The 20,737-nt window shown below is 34.4% G+C and overlaps 1 protein-coding gene across 1 annotated transcript; it reads right to left on the bottom strand.

The window, feature by feature from the left end:
- Window positions 1-4,972: 4,972 nt before the first annotated feature.
- LOC144977015 (DNA-directed RNA polymerase II subunit RPB3-like) lies at window positions 4,973-15,417 on the bottom strand. The gene is made up of 8 exons (XM_078921706.1): window positions 15,139-15,417; window positions 12,916-12,965; window positions 9,678-9,799; window positions 9,104-9,232; window positions 8,214-8,262; window positions 7,392-7,560; window positions 6,634-6,671; window positions 4,973-5,686 (listed from the first exon to the last, which is right to left on the bottom strand). The coding sequence occupies exons 1-8, from the start codon at window positions 15,222-15,224 to the stop codon at window positions 5,505-5,507; spliced, it is 825 nt and encodes a 274-aa protein (XP_078777832.1). The 5' UTR covers window positions 15,225-15,417; the 3' UTR covers window positions 4,973-5,504.
- Window positions 15,418-20,737: the final 5,320 nt, after the last annotated feature.

The raw sequence follows: 20,737 nt of genomic DNA, 5'->3' as shown, positions 1-20,737 counted from the left end.
ATCCGATCCGAAAGCGAGTGTCATACCACAAGACCACATAGCGGCACATTCTTCTTCCTTATTTCACATTTTATTTGTTTCCTCTGTCGGGTTGTCTCTAGCTTCTTCTCTATCAGATCCTCTCTTTCGTGGTCTTCTTCTTCTTCTTTCTCTCTACATCCATGATTCCCACCACCGCCACCGCCTCAAGACTCAAGATCTCTAATCATTACCTTAATTGCCATAGCAAGCTCACTACGAAAACTTTAGGTCTTCCGAATGTATTTTAATTCTTCGGTGGTTGGCAACTCTAAGTTATACAGGCGGCCAGGAAGTGTGTTTTTTTAAGAGGGGGGGGGGGGGGGGTGGAGTGAGAGGGATTGGTTTTAATTTATGATGTTGCAGTCGCGGGGTGGGATGTTTCTGTGTCGTCCCCTTTTGTTATTTTTTTTTTCTTTTCCTTTTTTAAAAACAATAATGGATCAGAGAATGTGAAAGGAGAGGAGTATTTGATACCATATCCAGATGAAACGCGTTTGAGACCACTCAGACATAGAGAAAGATAGACAGATAGATAGTAGATAGATAGATAGATAGATAGATGAGAATAGATAGAGAGAAGAGAGAGAGAGAGAGTAGTAGATAGAGAGAGAGAGAGAGAAAGGCAGAGTAGAGAGAGAGAGGGGAGAGGGAGGGGACAGACAAGAAAGAGGGAAGAGAGAGAAGAGAGAGGGTGGCCAGAATAAAAGAGGAGGATGGGCTAATAAAGGGGGAGAGAAAAAGACAGGAAATTGGAGAACAAAGGTGGAGGGGGGAAGAAAGAAAGAAAGAAAGAAAGAAGAGAGAGAGAGAGAGAGAGAGAGAGAGAGAGAGAGAGAGAGAGAGAGAGAGAGAGAGAAAGACGACGACGACGAAATAGAGGAATAGATAGAAAAGGAGCGAGAGACAACCCGACAATAGGGAACATAAGAGATTTATGGGGGGAAATATGAAAGAGAAAGAAAGACAGAGGAAGAAGAATGAGAGACAAGGAGAAAAGAAATGTGACAGAAGTCAAGAAAGAAAGAGGGAGGGGGAGGGGAGAATAAAATTGAGAGATAGATAAAGAGAGAGAAGGGTTTTTAAGAAAACAAAAGAGGAAGAAATCAGAAGAGATAGATAGATAGAAAGATAGATAGATAGATAAATAGATAGATAGATAGATAGATAGATAGATAGATAGATAGATAGATAGATAGGTAGATAGATAGATAGATAGATAGATAGATAGATAGATAGATAGAGAGAGAGAAAGAGAGAGAGACAGAGAGAGAGAGAGAAAGAGAGAGTGTGAAGATATGAAAGAGGATGATAGCAAGATAAAGAGAGGAAAATACAAAGGAAGAGACTGATGGAGGGAGAGAAGAAATTAGAGATAAAAGGGGGAAAATATGACAGAGAGAGAGAGAGACAGAGAGAGAGAGAGAGAGAGAGAGAGAGAGAGAGAGAGAGAGAGAGAGAGCCTTAAAGAAAAATAAAGAAGAGAAGAGAGAGAGAGAGAGAGAGAGAGAGAGAGAGAGAGAGAGAGAGAGAGAGAGAGGGGGGGGGGGGTAGGCGAAGGAGGAGCGATGAAGATAGATAGGTATGTATGTATATATATATATGTGTAAAATATGTATATGGAGGTAGAGAAAATTAGAGAGGAAGACTGAAAGAGAATGAGATAGATAGATAGAGATATGCATGACACTCGCCTTTTGATCGGAAGGTCCTGAGTTCGACCCTCGCTCGGTGCATAGTTGAGAGAGAGAGAGAGAGAGAGAGAGAGAGAGAGAGAGAGAGAGAGAAGAATATGTGCGAGAAGAATATGTGAGAGAAAGAGAAATACAGAGGGAATTAAAGACAGAGCGAGAGAGAGAGAGAGAGAGAGAGAGAGAGAGAGAGAGAGAGAGAGAGAGAGAGAAGAAATGAAAGGATGATAGCGAGATAAAGAGAGGAAAATACAACGGAAGAGATTGATGGAGGGAGAGAAGAAATTAGAGAGAAAAGGGGGGAAATATGACAGAGAGAGAGAAAAGAGAGAGAGAGAGAGAGAGAGAGAGAGAGAGAGAGAGAGAGAGAGAGAGAGAGAGAGAAAATAATATGCTTTTTTTCTACTCATACTCATAACGATGCTTACGTTTCAACAGTCGATAAAAAAGTGAAGACGTGAAGGACTGAACACTCCGATTTTGTAATTCCACTTAATTACATAGATAACATGGGCGCACACAAAAAGCCGGGGAAGCAGTGACATATATAGGTCACTGTAATAACAATGCGATTTATGGGAGGGCAATAACCTTGAATTTAATACATATAAAAATACGGTGACAAATATAAACAACAGCCTTTCAGTCAAATGCCCTTTACGTATTTCACGCCTACCTCATTTGCATAAGCACTGAAGGTCGGCTAGACACTTTTTAAGAATACGACCTGAAGGACGAATAAGCACTCCGTAAATAGAATCACCCCAAATAAAGCTATAAAATTCGTTCAACAAAATCCTCAAACAAATCAAAGCCATATACGACACCCCATTTGGAACCGTTGAAGGAAAGGAGAGAGAAGAATAAACTAAATGTATTTTACAAAGGTCAGAAAAACCAGGTCAGGTGTCAGTACACGGCCTCCAACAGAACAAGAGGAAACCTGGCAAATTTATGTTGCCACAATCTAGAGTGGACTACCATCTTCACTCGTTTCTACCCTCAACTATAAGACCTAGGAACAATTTGGATAACTCTCAGAAAAAACAATTGGGAACGCTGCTGCTGAGCCTTTTCCACGAGGAAGTTTCAGCTTGAAGAGGAAAGGAAGGAGAAGAAAAAACAATTTCAGCAACAACAAAACTAGAACTTTGTTTTGGTAATATTCAGCATTTTTTATGTTCATAAAACGGACATGACAAATCTTCTTCTGTAATGAACTTCCTGCGCAATCAAATCACCATTTGAGAACATGGAGAGAATCTGGACATCGTTTATAATTTCTTCAGCCACGCGGATATTTTCGTTCATGTCTTTTGTCATTATTGAATGGAGGGAAGCTTCATCTTATTGTTGCAAAGCATACAATGTGTCCTATTTCTTGTGATAACGTCATCTGAGGGAAAACGCATATTCTGTCTCCTTGGACAGTGGGATGATGAGAGAATGTCTAGATCCGGATAATTTGACAAGTTTTCTTGTGATTTCTCATTTTTCACAGCAAGCCTTTTGATTTATTGTGGCCGTATATCAAAGCGACATAATTTGTGCCAGTTGGTATCATTTTGCTTCAGGACCTCCAGTGTATCCTCAGAGCGGTGTTCAACAGACAAATCTAGCTTGTCACTATCATTTTCTAATCCGTTAAAAGTCTTAACACCATAGCTGGTAGAACACTACGCTACAAAAGTCACGTACCATTGACCACAATATGTGCGCTTTGATAGAGCTGGGCTTTCTAATTTTTATTTTTTTTTATCTCGAAAAATGAATCATTTTGACCAATCCACCTCAATACTGCCTTTTGCCATTATATAATTGTTAGTAGTTAGTACAAGATTTAGTACATTGTCAATGCCATGATTTAATGGGTTAAGTGACTTGATCACGGGATTGTTGGTGATGGGGATGAGGCGATGTTCATGACCGTGATGTTAAAGATGATGATACGGACATTTTCAACCTGAAATTTGATTTGAACCATACTATTACGCAAACCACAATAATAATATAACTGTGTTGAATTAGTGTGACACATAAACATTGATGCTTAAACGATATCTAGGTGCTCGGTATGCTGCTAATGATGATGACCTTGATGATGATGATGATTATTATTATTATTATTATCATTATTATCACCATTATTATTATTATTATTATTATCATCATCATCATCATCATCACATAAATTATTATTATTATTATTATTTTATTATTATTATTATGAGGTGGGTAAAAGGCGACAGAGTTCAAGTAGACACCGTTTCGTGACCTCGCCGACCTGAATGCAGACGACACAACTAGCAACCGCAGAATGCGATGCATTGTTTATAGATATCTTCACATGAGCGGAAGTCTATTATTTTCAAATAATTCTAATTTAAAAAGACATTAAGAAAATACAAATTATACTCTTTGAAAGCTATCAGAATATACAGAGCAGTATAATTAGGTGCCCCAAACGTAAACAAAGGTCTCGAAGCACATGGCAAACCACATGTTCCTGTCTTGACAGCTCAAGTTCCAATGTAAATTATAGAAAAAAATAACCTTTAAAATTTGGCTGTTAGGTGGCAAAAGAAACACATATTCATAAATACTCGATCATGCATCAAATAATGTCTAGATATGGATATTTTATGGAACAAAAGTTAAAATTTATCAAAAGTTACAGTCTATCTATTTTTAGACCAGAGCAAATTATTGCGCTGGTGTGAACAAAACGAGAATTATTCGGAGCCTGATTTTCAGAATAATTTAGTCTTATATTATTATTTCTGCAACTGTTATATTTTATGTAAACATATTTTCAATACTGAAAGTGTATTGCCTACAACTCAAACTACAAAATTGGGAGACCTATATTGTGCGTAAATTTTTCCGGTCCCTAACGAAAATCACTAGCAACTTGTTATTGTTTACGTTTGGGGCACCTAATTATACTGCTCTACAAAAGATATGAGAAGGGAAAAAAATCTTTTTTTTTTTTGTATTCGTATTCGACCACCACAACTTTGATTTCTTCGATTAAGTCTTCTTAAGTCAAGTTTTTCATGGGTTATCCACATGGAGCCATTACAAAATTCTCTTCAAACCCAATCAGGTCACCCAATCTAAGACAAAAGAAAGACTTTATTCAATTCTAAATGAATTCGATTATGACAACAACAAAACATAACAGTGAAACCCAATCAAAATAAAATTCAATAAAGATTTTGTTTTAAATAACTCTTTTTATAAAAGAAAAACAAACAAACAGGAAGTTCTCAAAACTTTAATTCCAATTTCTTCAAGAGACTTGGTCTCAAGTTTCGGTCTCTCTGATGGATGTCGATGAATCTATAAATGAAATGGGTATCAGGATGTAGGACTCATGGAATAGATGGAAGAAATAAATGAATGTATGATTATAGGATGCCCTTTTCTAAAATTAAAAGAGCCCGAAAAAAAATGTTCTCGTAAAGACCATAAATGAAAATATTTCGTGCAAAGCTTCTCTTCATTAAATAGTATCACCCTTAAATCATAGAAATGGTTTCACATCCATCTAGCTCACCTTAAACCTTGCCTTTAACTAACCAAAACTTTCATTTTTTTTAAAAAATCAACTCACCAATACTTACCAAGGTCAGCTGGAAGATTTTTAAAAAACGGTTTTCCGACTTTAGCCGGAAAAAAGGACATCCCTGATGAAGGAATGAATAGATGAACAAATGAATGATGAGTAATGGAATGAATTGATGAGGGAACACATTTATTCAATAATTTCATGATGTGATGTGTCTGTTGCAATCAATTAATAGTCAATGCGTCTGTGTTGATTTCCACATGTAACTGTGTCTGGAGATCACTAAGCTTCTTTTTCAGCACACTGAGCCCAGAGAAGAGAATCGTCTCGGGTTTCAAAGATCCAATTGACTCCACGTTATAAAAGAACTTATTGGGTTTTCCATTGACATCAAATGGGGCTTCATCTGGGTATCAAAAAGAGAAAATAAATAAATAAGATAATCTGAGGTAATTCTAATTAAATAATGGTGACATGACAATTACTATGTAATCCAAACATAAGTGGTGGTGGTTGGGGGGGGGGGGGGGGGGGGGGGGGGGGAGAGACCATCAGTTAGACTTGGATATATCAATAAAATTATTCCCCTGTTACATGGCCAGATATCATGAAACAAAGGATTGTCACTAAAATTTGGACTCCATTTTCAACACTGAATATCAGCAAGAGGAGAGACCATACACTGTGATCAGTTGGAATGAAATGGGATGGAAATGCAATAGGACACAGTCAAGGTAAGGACAGAGAGACAAGCAGGCACCAAAGAAATTTCTTGTATCCATATCCTAATCTGCGTCAAGCACTCAATGAATCTTTTCACCATTCTGGAATTTAGTTTCGAGTATTATTCCCCAATAATAGTTAGTTGTTTTTGTTGGGGTTTTTTGTTGTTGTTTTGTTTCTCTTTTGTTTGCCAAGAGCACAGAAATAAACATTAAAAGACTGCCTTTTTTTAGGAAAGAAAAAATAACAAACATGATGAAAATTTTTTTAAAACAGCTGTTCTAGAGTTTCCCTTTTTTTCTGTGAAACAAAGTACAATTATCCCAATTTATATCTCTTATCAATAGATTTGAAAATGACTGAGAGAGACTAAAGATAATCGCTTTATATTATCCCCTTTTTGGTCACATCTCAATCTGGTAAAATGTGGAATTGTTAAAAACAAATATAAAGTCCGATTAAACACAAATATCAAGGTGAACAATAAATCAACTGAGATTAACTCACAATTATGTCATTCTTATAACATTTTATGGTGCCTGGAATGATTCATGACACAAATTCGTTATGGGGCATTGGGTCACATTTTTTAAAAATACAAAAGTTTACAGACAAATGGCTGGCACTTACATTGATCCTCTTCTAACTCCGAATATTCACTCTTGGGCCTGTAATGGAAAGAACATAAGACGTTATAAAAATGAAGATTCTTAATTGAAGACATTGCAGAGTACTTTTTTATGGCTAAGTTTTCCCTCTTTTTTTTTTTTTTTTTTTTTTGATCAGTTTTCCAAAATACCTTTTCCCAGATATACTTGGAGGTAGCTGTAAACAGAGAGGATTAACTTTATCTTTTTAATTCAATCTTTATTGGGTTTAGTCTTGTTAAGCTTTTTAATAATCTGTTTCTATGTACATGTATATCAAGTTTATTTACCTTTAATTTTGTTTGCTTAGTTATCTTTCATGATTTATTAGTCAAAGGCAATACCTAATATGTAAATGTCCAGAAGTGAATAAATAAAGTTCATGTATCTTGTCTTATCTATTTCAAGCCAATTTCTGTCCTTGTCTGAAATGAGTCCAGTTAGTTTTTGATATCGTCCTGATTGAGCTAGATCAATATTAATCAAAACACTAAATTTAGGATCCTTATTTTTTTTTCTTTTCAATTTTCATTTTCAGAGGAGGTGAGAATCAGAGAAATTACATTTAATGTCTAATAAATCATCTCCACATTTTATAATCAGATGCTGTAATATTATGAGTGATTTAACAACATGTAACTATTCAATTGTATTAGAAACAGGCAAAGATTGAAAATTGACATATAGAAGAAAGTATAAAAGATAAAAAATACCAAGGATATAGAAGTCATATTGACTCACCATTCATCAGGTTTTGGGTATGTTGTATGCTTTAAAGAATTATCAGGATCGTATTCAAATGACACACCAGCTGTAGGATTCCATTTAGCGTGCTCCTTGGCGAATCCTTTACGAGCAAAAGCCCTGACTTTCAACTCTTGACCTTTTCTAAGCTTCGCAATTAATATATCTGAGAAATAATAATAGAAATAATAACAATAATAATAATAATAATAATAATAATAATAATAATAATAATAATAATAATAATAATAATAATAATAATAATAATAATAATAATAGATCTTAACGACAATGATGAAGCATAAAAAGCGAATATAAGCTAATATTAACAAACCTGGATTTGAACTGTCACTGAGGGGACACTAACCTTACAACTCAACCAACAATCAAGCAATGTGTGGTGGGCTAGAAAAAGGGTGTAATAATCTATTTCAAGTTACAGGAACTGGGATTAGTTGTAAAGCGATGAAAGACTACTACTGCTATACAAAGGGCTCAAAGTGTGCAAAAAATACAGATGAAGAGTGATACAAAACATAGTATATCATTGACAGATTTATCTTTTAAAAATTGAAAATGCAATATATTTATCTTTCTTATATATTTTCTTATACTCTCATAAATTCAAAAGAGGTAAGAAGATAAGAAAAAAAAATCATCCCTAAAAAATTGTAGGCTGTGTATCATACCTCAGACACTCATTTTCCTGGTCAGACATGAATGAATAGCAGGAGAAAGTAAGAACCCTGACAAAGATCAGGGCCTTATGAATGCAAGTGATAAAAATTATAATTATCTGTTTCACTTATAATTACTGACCTTCAGTATCTTCATATTCACTAGCCTCTTGATGTGTCTTAGACGTCACCTTTAAAAAAATAAGCATAAAAAATAGTAGTTACCATTACCAGCTCTGATTAAGGAACAACACATCATCAGGCATTTTTTATATAATTATAGAATATTGTTGATGTTATACAGACTTTCACTATCATGAGAAACCATTTATCTATTTTTTAAATTGTGTTTCTTTTTAATCTTTTTTTTTTCTGTTTGTTTTTTTTTTTTATATTCCTTTTTTTTTTATTTCGAATAAATATGAACACAATTCCTATAGAAATGAACAAAAGACCATAATGAAGCTTATAATGTCATTGTTTTACTCCATTCAACATTGCCAAATATCCATGTAATTTTAGAGAAGCTTAAAAATAAGTCATTCTCTGTATGAAGTGAGTCCAACAGTCCTTTTTACATTTTCTCCAGTTACTTTTACAAGAGGACCAGTTACTTTTACAAGAGGTGATAAATTTAACATTTATATTTCAAGGTGTGAAACTATACTTAAACAAAATTCTTAAGTCCCATCGTATGGTTAATATTTGGAATAGCATTAAATCTGAAAGAAAAAGAAAATGCTTGTTCTGTTGACCAATTTTTAAAAATTGATCGACAAAGAATTCAATTAATTAAAATATGGATCTGATTAATGTTTTTCATAATCAAAAACAAATGTGATTTATCAAGACTATTTCAATATCATGTCATGTATAAGGAATTGAAAGGATATATTATCCTAATCAGCCTTTTTAAAGATAGGATGAGATAAAATAAGATCAAAATTTAATTGCAAGTGGCGAGAGTAAAATCTTTAAAACGGAACTAAAAGAATATTCAATGGATAAATATGTTTATCCACCATAACTTACTGGGATGACTTTTGGGTTGCTGGACCTGAGATCTGCACTTGTGACTTGTCTGGTCTGATCATCTGTGCATTTCACATCCAAGGTAAACTCTACTGAACAATCTGGACAAAATTCCTCACATGTACAGTCCTGAAGTTAACAATTAAAAATTAAAAGTATTGAAAAAAATAATGGTTAGAAAATAAAATGAAATAAAATGTTCCGATAATGTATTGAAGTAAAATTTTCATTATCAATAAAGATATAAAAAATAAATTTAAAATGATTAACCAAAGACTGTATACAATAACTTGCAAGTCAGTAAAAATGTTATTTAATCAAATTTTAACCTTTAAACTTAGAGAGAATGAATTTCTTTCAAACATGAATTCTCTTCCTTTATCTGGCTTTAACCCCACCTATCCATTTTAACATAGAAAGCAGAGCAGTAAAAGCGATGCAACCCAGGCTTCAGTGATGCCAGAGTCAAATCACATTTACAGCTGTCTCGGTAAGAGCTGATATCATGTTAGATTAAAATCAAACTCCATTTGTAAAAGGTTAAAAGGAATAAGGGATAGACAAAAAACCTCACCCTTGAGTATTGCATCCTTTCCACCACATCTTCACTGGTAAGAGGGATCAATCCAAGCCGATGGGAAATGAATTCATCAAATAAAACTGTTGAATTTGCTTCAATCTGGACCCAGTCAATGGCTAAAATTAAAAAGAAAAGAACTTTAGATGAGTAAGCCCATTCCTACAGAGAAATTCAGCTCTTTTCATTTTATCAATGCATTCCCAGCACTCAATTTACTATCCAAGAACACAATATGGTAAATCACTTGTTAAGCATCATTTAGATCTTTACTGAAATTACACAGAAAATGCAATACTCAATACTAGAGGTCACTCCACAAAGAAGTCAGTAGGAGGAATTAAGATACCAAAAAAGAACTTCTAGTGAAAAATAGGAATCAACTTAACGTTCTTGAAAAAAAGGCTGTAGCAATGTATTGAGTAGTTTCCGATGTGGCAATTATAATTAACAATGTAATTCAACAATTCAAAATGGAAGAAAGATGCTATACAAAGGCCATATCACAATTATTGCTAATAATAACAACATGTCAGATTCTAAGCATAGGCACTCCTAGTATATGATACCTCCAATATGTGAGGCCAATGGCCGAGATATTTTAAACTACATCCAATTTGTTGTATTATTGTGTACTGCCGGCAACTGAACCTATTTAATTTTGTGTATGTGTATGTGAATGTGTGTGTTATTGCGTATGTGTGTTTGTGTATATATGTGTGTGTGTGTATGTTTTTGTCTGTGTGTGTTCCTATTATTCCGTCCCTCATTTTGACTTTCTGAACTTGGCAGCTCTGATTATTTGCATCATTCAATTTTATTTTTTTATAATTAACCACTTTTTTAGTGTACACTTTTGATTTTTCTCGTGACCTGAAAGTTCACAGTGGGAGTTCAATATCAGATTTATACATTGATTTAACCCATGAAAAGCATGTTGCTGCACAAAGAGTAGTCATGTCATCATTACTATTAGTATTATTTGTTAGGAGAAAGAAAGATGATCTTGCAACTATAAAGATGCTGAGCTATATTTCCCCAAATTTTAAACAAAATTTCTTTATTGTCTGGATTATACGCATTTTTTCAAAATCTTAATTTTTCATATTTTGGCTCTCTATTATTGTACACATTTTCATGGGCAAGGGTTGGCAGCACTGTATTGTAGTGTTCATTTGTGATTGCATTTTTTGCATCAAGTCATTACAGTTAATCACTACGATTCTGCTCAGTACTCAGTGCTTGAAAATTCCACATACTACAGTCCTCCAAGCTGGTTTATTCGGAGAGCTTGATTCCTGACAAATCGTCCCAATTAAGCAGTGTCCCAATTAAGTGGCAGCCATGAAACTGAGCAATTTTAGATTTATAATAGTCCAATCTGCATTTATCCAGACTTATGACTGGTAATACAACTTCTTATGAAAGATGTATTAATTGTATTAAACTTCTTCTGTTCGTTTATTTCTTTGTTTGTTTGTTTTGTTTCTTCCTCGTTTTTTCTTTTCTTTTTTTTTTTTGTTTCATATTTTAAAGCCATAGAAAATAATCAGGGATATTTGTTTGATGTCTGTTTTGGGTAACTTCAGCTGCCACTTGACTGCTAATCTGATCCACTAACTTTGTAAGATGTGTCAGAGTTGACCCGTGATCATGAAAGTAATGATGGCGGTTGATGACACTGACAAGGGATACAGTTCATATGGGAAATGTTCATATCTTTGTGATGACTATGATAAAGAGGTTCGACCACATTTGATTGGCTGTCACGTTAGACACACACAGGGGATACAGGTAAATTGTTGCTCACAACTCTGTGATGAACGATGTGGCAACACACTCTGTTGACCGTCCCATTAGACTAATTTGCATCTTATGAATCATTGTTTTAAATGAATGAAGATAACATAAAACTCTTTTATGGGGATAGTCATTGTCAAATTTTGTCGACATTAAGTGGTTGGCCATCCCAATTAAGGGGCGGGGAATGGGAAAGGGTACGACTTTTTAGATATTAGATATAAAAAATTCCGTTCCCAAGGACTTGTCCCAATAAAGCGGCTGTCCCAATTAACAGCGTCCCCAATACCGGCTTGGACTGTACTATTTATACAGAGGGTGAGCATGCTGTTATATTTCCCCCAGCTTTTGTTAGGAAGGCTAAGAATAATAATACCTGGATCACTGACCACCTAAAATACTATATTATTTAACATCAACTACATACACTTTTTTTGTTTTTGTTTGTTTGTTGCTTTAGGTCTCTTCCAACACAATTGAGGTTATATGAGAGACCGCTGAAACAAAAAAACAAGCAATCTAACAAAAATAGTACAAATGTGAATCAAAATCATAACCTAAAGATATCATAAGCTAAATTATAAATAACCAAGAACAAACAGGCAGAAGATTTACAGAAAAAAAAATATCCCCTGTCAAAAATACAATCACAAACCAAAGAAGCAGGATAGGCTAGTAAAGAGAAGAAGAAACGACATCACTATCGGATCGTACACCCATGCGAACATCATAGGTATATGATTCAAGGGTGATGCTCCCATCCAACCACCCGCCTACATACACTTTCAAGGGACTAATCAGACACACAAAATGTATATTGATTGAACATAGAGGATGATATCACAGTTATATTCTAATACTAATAACTATCAACAGCAAGGTTAAAATGTGGGATATGAGGCAGTGATGCGGGACAACGGGACGGCAGTCTTGCATGATAGGGAACACTTGTCAGCTCAACATAATCCTGCGCAAAATGCTTAAAAGTGCACAATGAATGAATATGTATAAAAACACATGCATTTTTTTTTTTTCATAAGGCTGTGAGCAGACCTGCCTAATTGAAAATTTTAAAATTCGTAGTTTTTAGGATATCAAGGAAGTAGTCACTATAGTTAACTTTATAGATCAACACTTTACCATCACAAGGGTTAAATAACACTTTAAAATCCTTTAAATTATGCAGACTGACATCAGTTTTCATTTTCAATCAGTCATCATGACTTAGAGGTGCCCAGGAAGCTCTGCAATTGAAGCCAAAATGTTGTAATTCTACGAATTTTTGGGCAGGTCAGTGTTAGCACTGTAATTGTTAATAAAAGTAAAAAGCATGTTTACAACAGGGTGCAACACCTACTGAATAATAATCTTTAGCAGACAATAGATTTATAACTCAGTAATTTACTGTGCCTAAAATTTTACACCAACAACTTACCAATGGTGGGTACTTCAGCTATACACACCCTTCTGACAGCATTTGCAACACTGAAAATGAAGCAAGAAAATGAGAAAACAATGCAACAAAGTGATGTATGTCAAAAATAAAAATAATGATTAGTAAACATAAACTTTCAACAATTGGACATTCGATATAAGAAATGACAAGTTTTTTTTCTTCATCAGGTAGAGGTTTTATGAACTCTACAAAGCATATTGCATTCTTGGGAGGCATTCCGTAAACTCCTCATGCTAAGGGAAACAACTCAAGTATTCCTTTAACTACTTGATTTACTTGACTTATTGCCAATCGCCTCCTAATCTTCGGACTGGGACACTTTGGCAGCTTCTCTGATTTGTTGAGTGAGTTCTTTCCATTCATGACATTTTGCTGAGAAGGATCTCAGGTGTTCTAATATTCGCATCTCAATTCTTGTGTTATGGGTCTGCCTTTGTGTTTGTTATGTCAGCTTGGTGTAAAGAATAACTCCATTGCCTTATTAGCTGGAATATTTCTCTCTCTCCTTACAATATGTCCAAATAGTCTCCATCTTGTTTCTAAAATTTGAATCAATAGCAGAGTTTATTCTCGGGCTAGGGAAATAACATATTCCCTGAACTAATCCTAAGAAAAAATACAACCTGGTACCTTTAACCCTAATAGGAAAAGACAAACACCCTATCACATTTACCAGGAGACCTTCCGAAAGCTCCTAGCGCTAGCATTTCTTTCAATTTGTATTTTCACCGTGGATCTTTTGCCATGTGTTTATGTATTCAATTTGTCATCATATTTTAAAAACTCTAGAACAAACCTTGATAGATTTGTGAAAGTTTAAAATTTCCTAATTTGACCATTGTTTTGATTCTCGGCCGCCATTTTGATTTGTGAAGTATTGAAAGGTAGTGCAAAGCAGTCCTACGTTTGTTTGTTTTTTCTATTAGTAGGGTTAGCTTGAGGTCGGAGGATTTTTTTTCTATTTATTATTACGTAGTGTTTTTATGCACCTCCGTTGACAGTGTATCTTAACGGATCGTTTTTATGCACCTCCGTTACGCATGCGCTTTCTACCCAATTTCATCAGCGATATTGTGTTTCTGTATTTGGACATGGCAAAAGTTATATTGTGACATCTGTATGATGTCTTTGTTAATAAATTCAAATTAAAATAATAATATTCTTAAAAAATCGAAATATAAAATCAGAAAATAGAAGTTGCATTGAAGGTAAAATTATTTTTTAGAAAGACCTTATAATTAAATGTGACGAACAGTCAGGTGGCTCTGTAGTGCAGTGGACAAGCTGTCAGACTCTAACTTTGAAAGTACTGGGTTCGATTTCGCTGTGGACATATTTTTTTCAAAAGTTTACTTTATTATTTCTTCTTTTTTTTTTTTTTTGTTGCTGTTTTTCAAAAACTTTTATCATGTTAAAGAAAAAATTCGATTTTAATTTTCTAAAATTAAAATTATTTATTTATTTGAGATCAGTATTTGTGTGCAATGTTTATTTTTACCTTTATCTTTTAAATTATTGTTATTATTATTATCATTGTATAAACTCGGTAATCACTAAGCAGCGTGCTAAACTACAATCTAAAACTATTTAAACCTCATGGACGCATGCAGCAACATTTTCATTAATTTACCATCACTGCCAACGAGGTGCGTTTTTGTACACCTCCAATGGAGATGCATAAAAACGGTGCGTTTTTGTACACCTCCAATGGAGATGCATAAAAACGGTGCGTTTTTGTACACCTCCAACGGAGGTGCATAAAAACACCACCTTATTATTATTAGGGTTAGACCTTAGTTATTATAATTATACTTATACTAGAAAAAGAATACTGGGGATGTAGGAGCCTTCGGAAGGCCTCCCCAATAATCAAAAGACCGGGTTTTTAATTATTACCAGACAGGTGTCTGCCAATCAATAATCAGTTTCATTTATCGGCAGAAATGTCTGAGTCTGAGAATAACAACAACCTAAAGTTAAAGAAAGTAAAGAGTAAAAGTAAAAGTTATACATTATAGATATAGATAGAGTATAAAGTCAAAGTCTTAGTCTTAATTATTAATAAGTGAGTGATTCTATTACTATTAGGGTTAGTACTAGAGCTAGGTTTTATTTTTTTCATAGGGTTAGTTGAGGGAATATTTGAGTTGTTTCCTTTAGCACAAGGAGCTTTCGGAAGGCCTCCCCCAATAGCAGGCCTACCTTAGGTCAGTGTCTTCAATGGTGAATTTTATGTTTTCATCGGTCAGTTGAGTCAGCGATACAACTGGCTGGTTGGCATAAGGCATGGTAAATTAGATATGTATCGCAAACTTTATGATAGCAGTTCGTTCTTGGGGAAAGTGGATTAGAGGCAAAGGTTCAAAAGGTAATCGAAATCCTAATCCTTTTGACAGATGAAGTTTAACAACTAACTTTCGCTTTCATTGTATTTTCTGCTGCTGACTCGCAAATCGCACTCTTTATGAAAGTGTGGAACTCTTCTTCGCTGAAAAAGAATTAATACATCAGAGGGGAGAGGGTGGTGTAAGGTGTGTCTCTAGAAATACATACACTTCATATACCAATCCAGTTGGAGAGAGAGAGAGAGAGAGAGAGAGAGAGAGAGAGAGAGAGAGAGAGAGAGAGAGAGAGAGAGGTTAAGGTATTGCTTCAGGCCCGCTTCAGACACTTTCGTTTTTTTTTCCTTTGGCAAGATTTAAATCTCCAATTGGCTCACTTGGACAGCATGGGTGATTCCTGCTGACATCAGACATCTTGTTTTATGAATTACTATATTATTCCTTCATATATATATATATATATATATATATATATATATATATATATATATATATATATATATATATATATATATATATATATATATATATATATATATATATTACTTTCTTGTCATTTATTTCGAAATCTCTCTACGGTTACAATTCAAAATCTAAATAATGTACCAACAACTGGGCACAACATACCATACAGCGCCGCAAATTGAGCTAGGGCAAGGTGACTGGCTTGAGGTCACACAGCGCAGCGCGGGCAATCGGTAACGAAGCAAAGACCGGTATGTAGAAAGTTTTAAAGAGTTTTGCGGCGTTTTCAAAACATTTAGGTCATATCAGCGCTAGAATTACAATTAAGGCACCCAGACAATGGGGAATTGGTTCAAATAGGAATAGATATAGATTTCAATGTGCTTACCATCAATGTGCGTTCACCTAAAAGTCTCATTCAGACACCAGCACAGGATCCCGTTAAGAAGATGTTTGTTTTTGTTCTTAAGGGTTTTATGGCGCTTGCGACACATTTAGGTCATATCAGCGTCAATAAAAAGAATAAAATAGAATAGTCAAAATATTCTAGTCAAAAAGGGAACAGATGTAGATTCCAAGAGCATGCCATCAATGTACTTAGTTTGAGATCACCTTCAAGTCTCATTCAGACACCAGCACAGGATCCCACTAAGAGGAACACACTCAAATAAATGTTTACAGAATACATAACTAACAATACATAAAAGAGAGATGATTTACAAGGGGAAAAAATATCATCTCCCAAAACTATAACTATACATTTGACTGCTTCCCTCCCAATCAAGTACTCCAGCCAGGGCTAGGACAAAATTAAGTAATCCCATTCCAAGACAAAGACAGAGCAGAGAGCAACTCGCAAAACAGTTATAAGGGGATAGAAGTCACAGCGTGACCTCCTGCCCAACAAGGGAGGTAAAAAGGACCCCGCCCAACATTAAGAAGGACACACTCAAATGTTTACAAGATACGTTTAAAACAAAAAGATAACGATCAGTACATGAAGGAGATGATTTACAAGAAAAAAAAAAAGATCACCTCTCAAAACTAAAACAATACATTTGACTGTTTTCTTCAGCCAAGGACTTCAGCAAGAGCCGTGACAAAACCAAGTAATCCCATTCTAAGACAAAGAATGAAAGCAACTCGGAAAACAAATACAGGGGAATAAAAGACACAGCAAGTGACCTCTTGATCTTGACACACATTATCTCACTTCTCACTTGAGTCAGATGTGACTGTGGCTGTTTCTTCACCTCCTCCTTCATATACTTCCTTTAAATTTTCATTCCGTACACAAAAGAAGCAAAAATTAACACAAATAAAAAAACGTGAATACCATCTCCATTTTGAAAACATATTTATTCATTTCATGAAAATTCATCATCAGTAAAATCTGAGTATTCTACATTTTGACTGCGATTTCTTACTATTTTTTTCTTATTTTAAATTCATGTCATAAACCAACATACAGAAAAACAAAAAATACTGAATTTATTTATCAAAATATGGCTAATTATTGACCTTAATATCACCAAGAGAAAATTGGTTCGTATTTAAGTACTAAATTTAATTAGTACAAGATACTAATAACATAATAATGACCTATAATTCTGATGTCCGAAAACAAAACACTTTTCAAAAACATATCCGAGATTTTCTACTTAGATCCTATTTGAACCTGAGGACAAGTCCTCCATAATTTAATGTTTACAATTTCAATTTAGAACAAACCCACCTCCCTTTGATTATACAAGTGTTGCTCTTTGAAGCTCAAAGAAATAAATAACAACAGTCACATTGAAAGGAAGCTTCACTTTAATTAACGAAGACAGATAATGTGGACAATTCGGGTTTCCCCTTTATCGACTAAACACGACGAATGTAACATTAAAGATGAACGAGAGATGAGAGAATGGCGTCTTTGTGATTCTTTCATCGTGTTTTGTTAATAAGGGAGAAACCCGACCCGTCCACATTATCTGTCTTGTTCAATTGAATGGCAGCTTCTATTCCATTCGACTATATTATTGTTATTTACATTTTTTATTCTGAATGGAATTGTTTATGAAAGTCTTCCAAAATACCACCGTGAAAATAATCTGACGAAGATGAGATAAGATAAAACTGGATGACCCTGGCGGTGAAAAACAGGGAACCTCTCTTTAATGTATATATTTAGTTAACCCATAAATATATATTTTGATTTTGAAAATAAGTGCAACTCTTTAGAAACTGTTTGGTTTTATTCTAGCTCAGCATCACATCTTCCTCTTTTCCCCTATTTATTAAAAAAAAAAAAGAAAAAAAAAGGGGGGGGGGGGGGGTTGTAAAAACAACTTTTCTACTCGATAAATGATCAATTCCCTTCATTCATCCTTTACGGTGTATTTCGAAAACAAAAACAACTGAGATAACACAGGCGTCAGTTCCAGTGCAGTGTTGGAAAGTGAACAATAGGGGGCTAAGTTTCTTACTCAGGGAAGAAGAAAAAAAAAGGTGTCAATACCAAATTCCTTCAGGTGAAAAAGCATTTCCTAATCCATTCTCCACCCCTTTCTACCCTTAGTGAGATTTTATAAATCTGTGAGAATAAGACAGTGAATGCAAACACTGTCACAATGAGGTTTCTTATTTTGAATGTGTATTTTCTAATCTAGATTTTTTTTTTTGGCGAGAAGACAACCTAATTTTCCTTTTGGGCCTAGTCTAGCAATTCTAATTAACCATAATGATTATACCTCCTGTAGTAAAAATTCTGAAAAAAAACAAACCCATTAAAAAACAAAAGGTATTTTGCTATCGGACATCAGCAAGGAAAAACATTTTTCATTTCAAGGCAATAACGGATCACAAAGGTACTCCAAAATCTGTTATACCAAGGCAATCTACTCAAGGCACACTCATACTATTTTCATGCAGGCTTCCTTTATCCTTAACTACATACTATAACTTCTATCTTATAAAAGCAATGTCATTTTCTCCTCAATGACTAACAAGCCCATCCTAAGCAAGCAATGTCTCTTATCGCTCCCATGCTTTGAAACCAACCATATCCTTAACGATTAAATCATCCATCCTACGAAAACAATGTCTCTTATCACTCCCATCCTACAAAACAAATGTCTCTTATCACTCCCATCCTACAAAACAAATGTCTCTTATCACTCCCATCCTACTTAACAAATGTCTCTTATCACTCCCATCCTACAAAACCAATGTCTTATCACTCCCATCCTACAAAACAAATGTCTCTTATCACTCCCATCCTACAAAACCAATGTCTTATCACTCCCATCCTACTTAACAAATGTCTCTTATCACTCCCATCCTACAAAACCAATGTCTTATCACTCCCATCCTACAAAACAAATGTCTCTTATCACTCCCATCCTACTTAACAAATGTCTCTTGTCACTCCCATCCTACAAAACAAATGTCTCTTATCACTCCCATCCTACAAAACCAATGTCTCTTATCACTGATATGCTTTGAACCAATGTCTCTTACTCCTTAATGACTAACACACCCATCCTACGAAAACAATGTCTCTTTCAAAAATACTCCCATTTCATGGAAGCAAACTAACTCTATAATGTCTCTTATCACTCCCATCCTCTTAAACCAAATGCCTCTTTCTCCCTCATGACTAACGCGCTCATTCTATGAAAGCAAAGTCTCTTTCTTGTAAATACTAAAAGTCACATCTCACGAAAATAATCTCTCTTTCTCAATAAATACTGCAATGATCCTTTACAGAACATCTATCTCAATCCACGTTGATTCACTGTCCGGCATCATTAATTTTTATGATAGAATGATATTTGCTTTTATGTTCTATGGAACAGCTTCAGAGATGGTCACTTTTAATAATAGTAGACACAGAAACATCATACCATTAAAGGTAGCACATCTTTCCCCAGTCAAGGAAGGCTGGTTAAAAAAAAAAATTCTTTTTTTTTTCTCGAAAGTTTTTTGGTATTTTTCTATCTGCTTTATACACCATTGTGTCAACCAACCTTTTCAGATGTTTTTTTTTTTTTTTTTTTTGTATTTATTTTTAGCGTTTAACAGCATTTGCAACACTTTAAAGTGGGAGGAAAGAACAATTAAGTTTTTAAAACAAATCTTTATATTTATCTTTAAATGATTTCATAGGATATGCGACCAATTCACTTGTAACTTTCACAAGATGTACTTGACTGAAAACAATCAGAGCAGCTTATTACGATGCTATCCCATCGTACACAGAAGAGCACAGCAACCTATCTGACAAAATCATTATTTTTTGGGTTTAATTCCACTTGTTCTATAAATTTCCATCCTGTTTCTCAAAGGTAGGGGCAATATATCTGAAACACATATCATAATTCCCCACTGAAGCACAAATCATGTTTTCCCACTAGTTTTTAATTTTATTTAATAAATTTGGAATTTAACCCACCCAGAGACTATATGTATGATTAGTTTTCCCATTAATTTTTTTTTTAAGTTTCAAAAAAAAAAAAAAAAGATAGAACCAACCTTTTCCTTTTATCTACAGATGGGAGAATAGCAAGAACTAGCCATTTTACACTTCTCTTTGCAAATAACTTTCATACCTATCATATGCCAACTTACTCAATCATTCATTCCCATGACTGGTTAGTCTTCGGGTGGACTTGATGATACAGTCTTCACAATCTAGTGTCACTCATATATCCTAACACCTTGTGAAAAAAATGATAGTGAACTACTATTGCATTGCATTCTCCATAATTTTCTCATTTATACCAAACTGATGCCTGGTTCAATCACGAATGTAAATATTTGACAATAAATTAATGCTCTTCTAAAATGACATATCATTGTTTAATACAGCGCAAGCAACTTAATTGAAGACACAGTTTTATCCTCAGCAATCGAACCCAGCCTACACTAAATACCATAGCCAGTGGCTATTATCGAGTTGTGGTGGCAAAAATAAAATTGATTTTCACAAAATATTGATTTTCAAA

This window comes from Berghia stephanieae, chromosome 7 (assembly GCF_034508935.2).
Source record: "Berghia stephanieae isolate SIO BIC M18660-M18661 chromosome 7, UCSD_Bste_1.3, whole genome shotgun sequence".
In the NCBI taxonomy this organism is placed as follows: domain Eukaryota; kingdom Metazoa; phylum Mollusca; class Gastropoda; order Nudibranchia; family Aeolidiidae; genus Berghia; species Berghia stephanieae.
This window is presented reverse-complemented; position numbering and strand designations above follow the sequence as displayed.

Excerpts from the sequence above, each read along its gene's own strand:
- LOC144977015 (XM_078921706.1), bottom strand. The coding sequence starts at position 15,224 with ATGCCTTATGCCAACCAGCCAGTTGTATCGCTGACTCAACTGACCGAT. Across the intron at positions 9,233-9,677 it reads AAAGGATGCAATACTCAAGG|GACTGTACATGTGAGGAATT; the intron begins GTGAGGTTTTTT and ends TGTTAACTTCAG. Across the intron at positions 5,687-6,633 it reads GGAGTTAGAAGAGGATCAAT|ATGAAGCCCCATTTGATGTC; the intron begins GTAAGTGCCAGC and ends TTTGATACCCAG.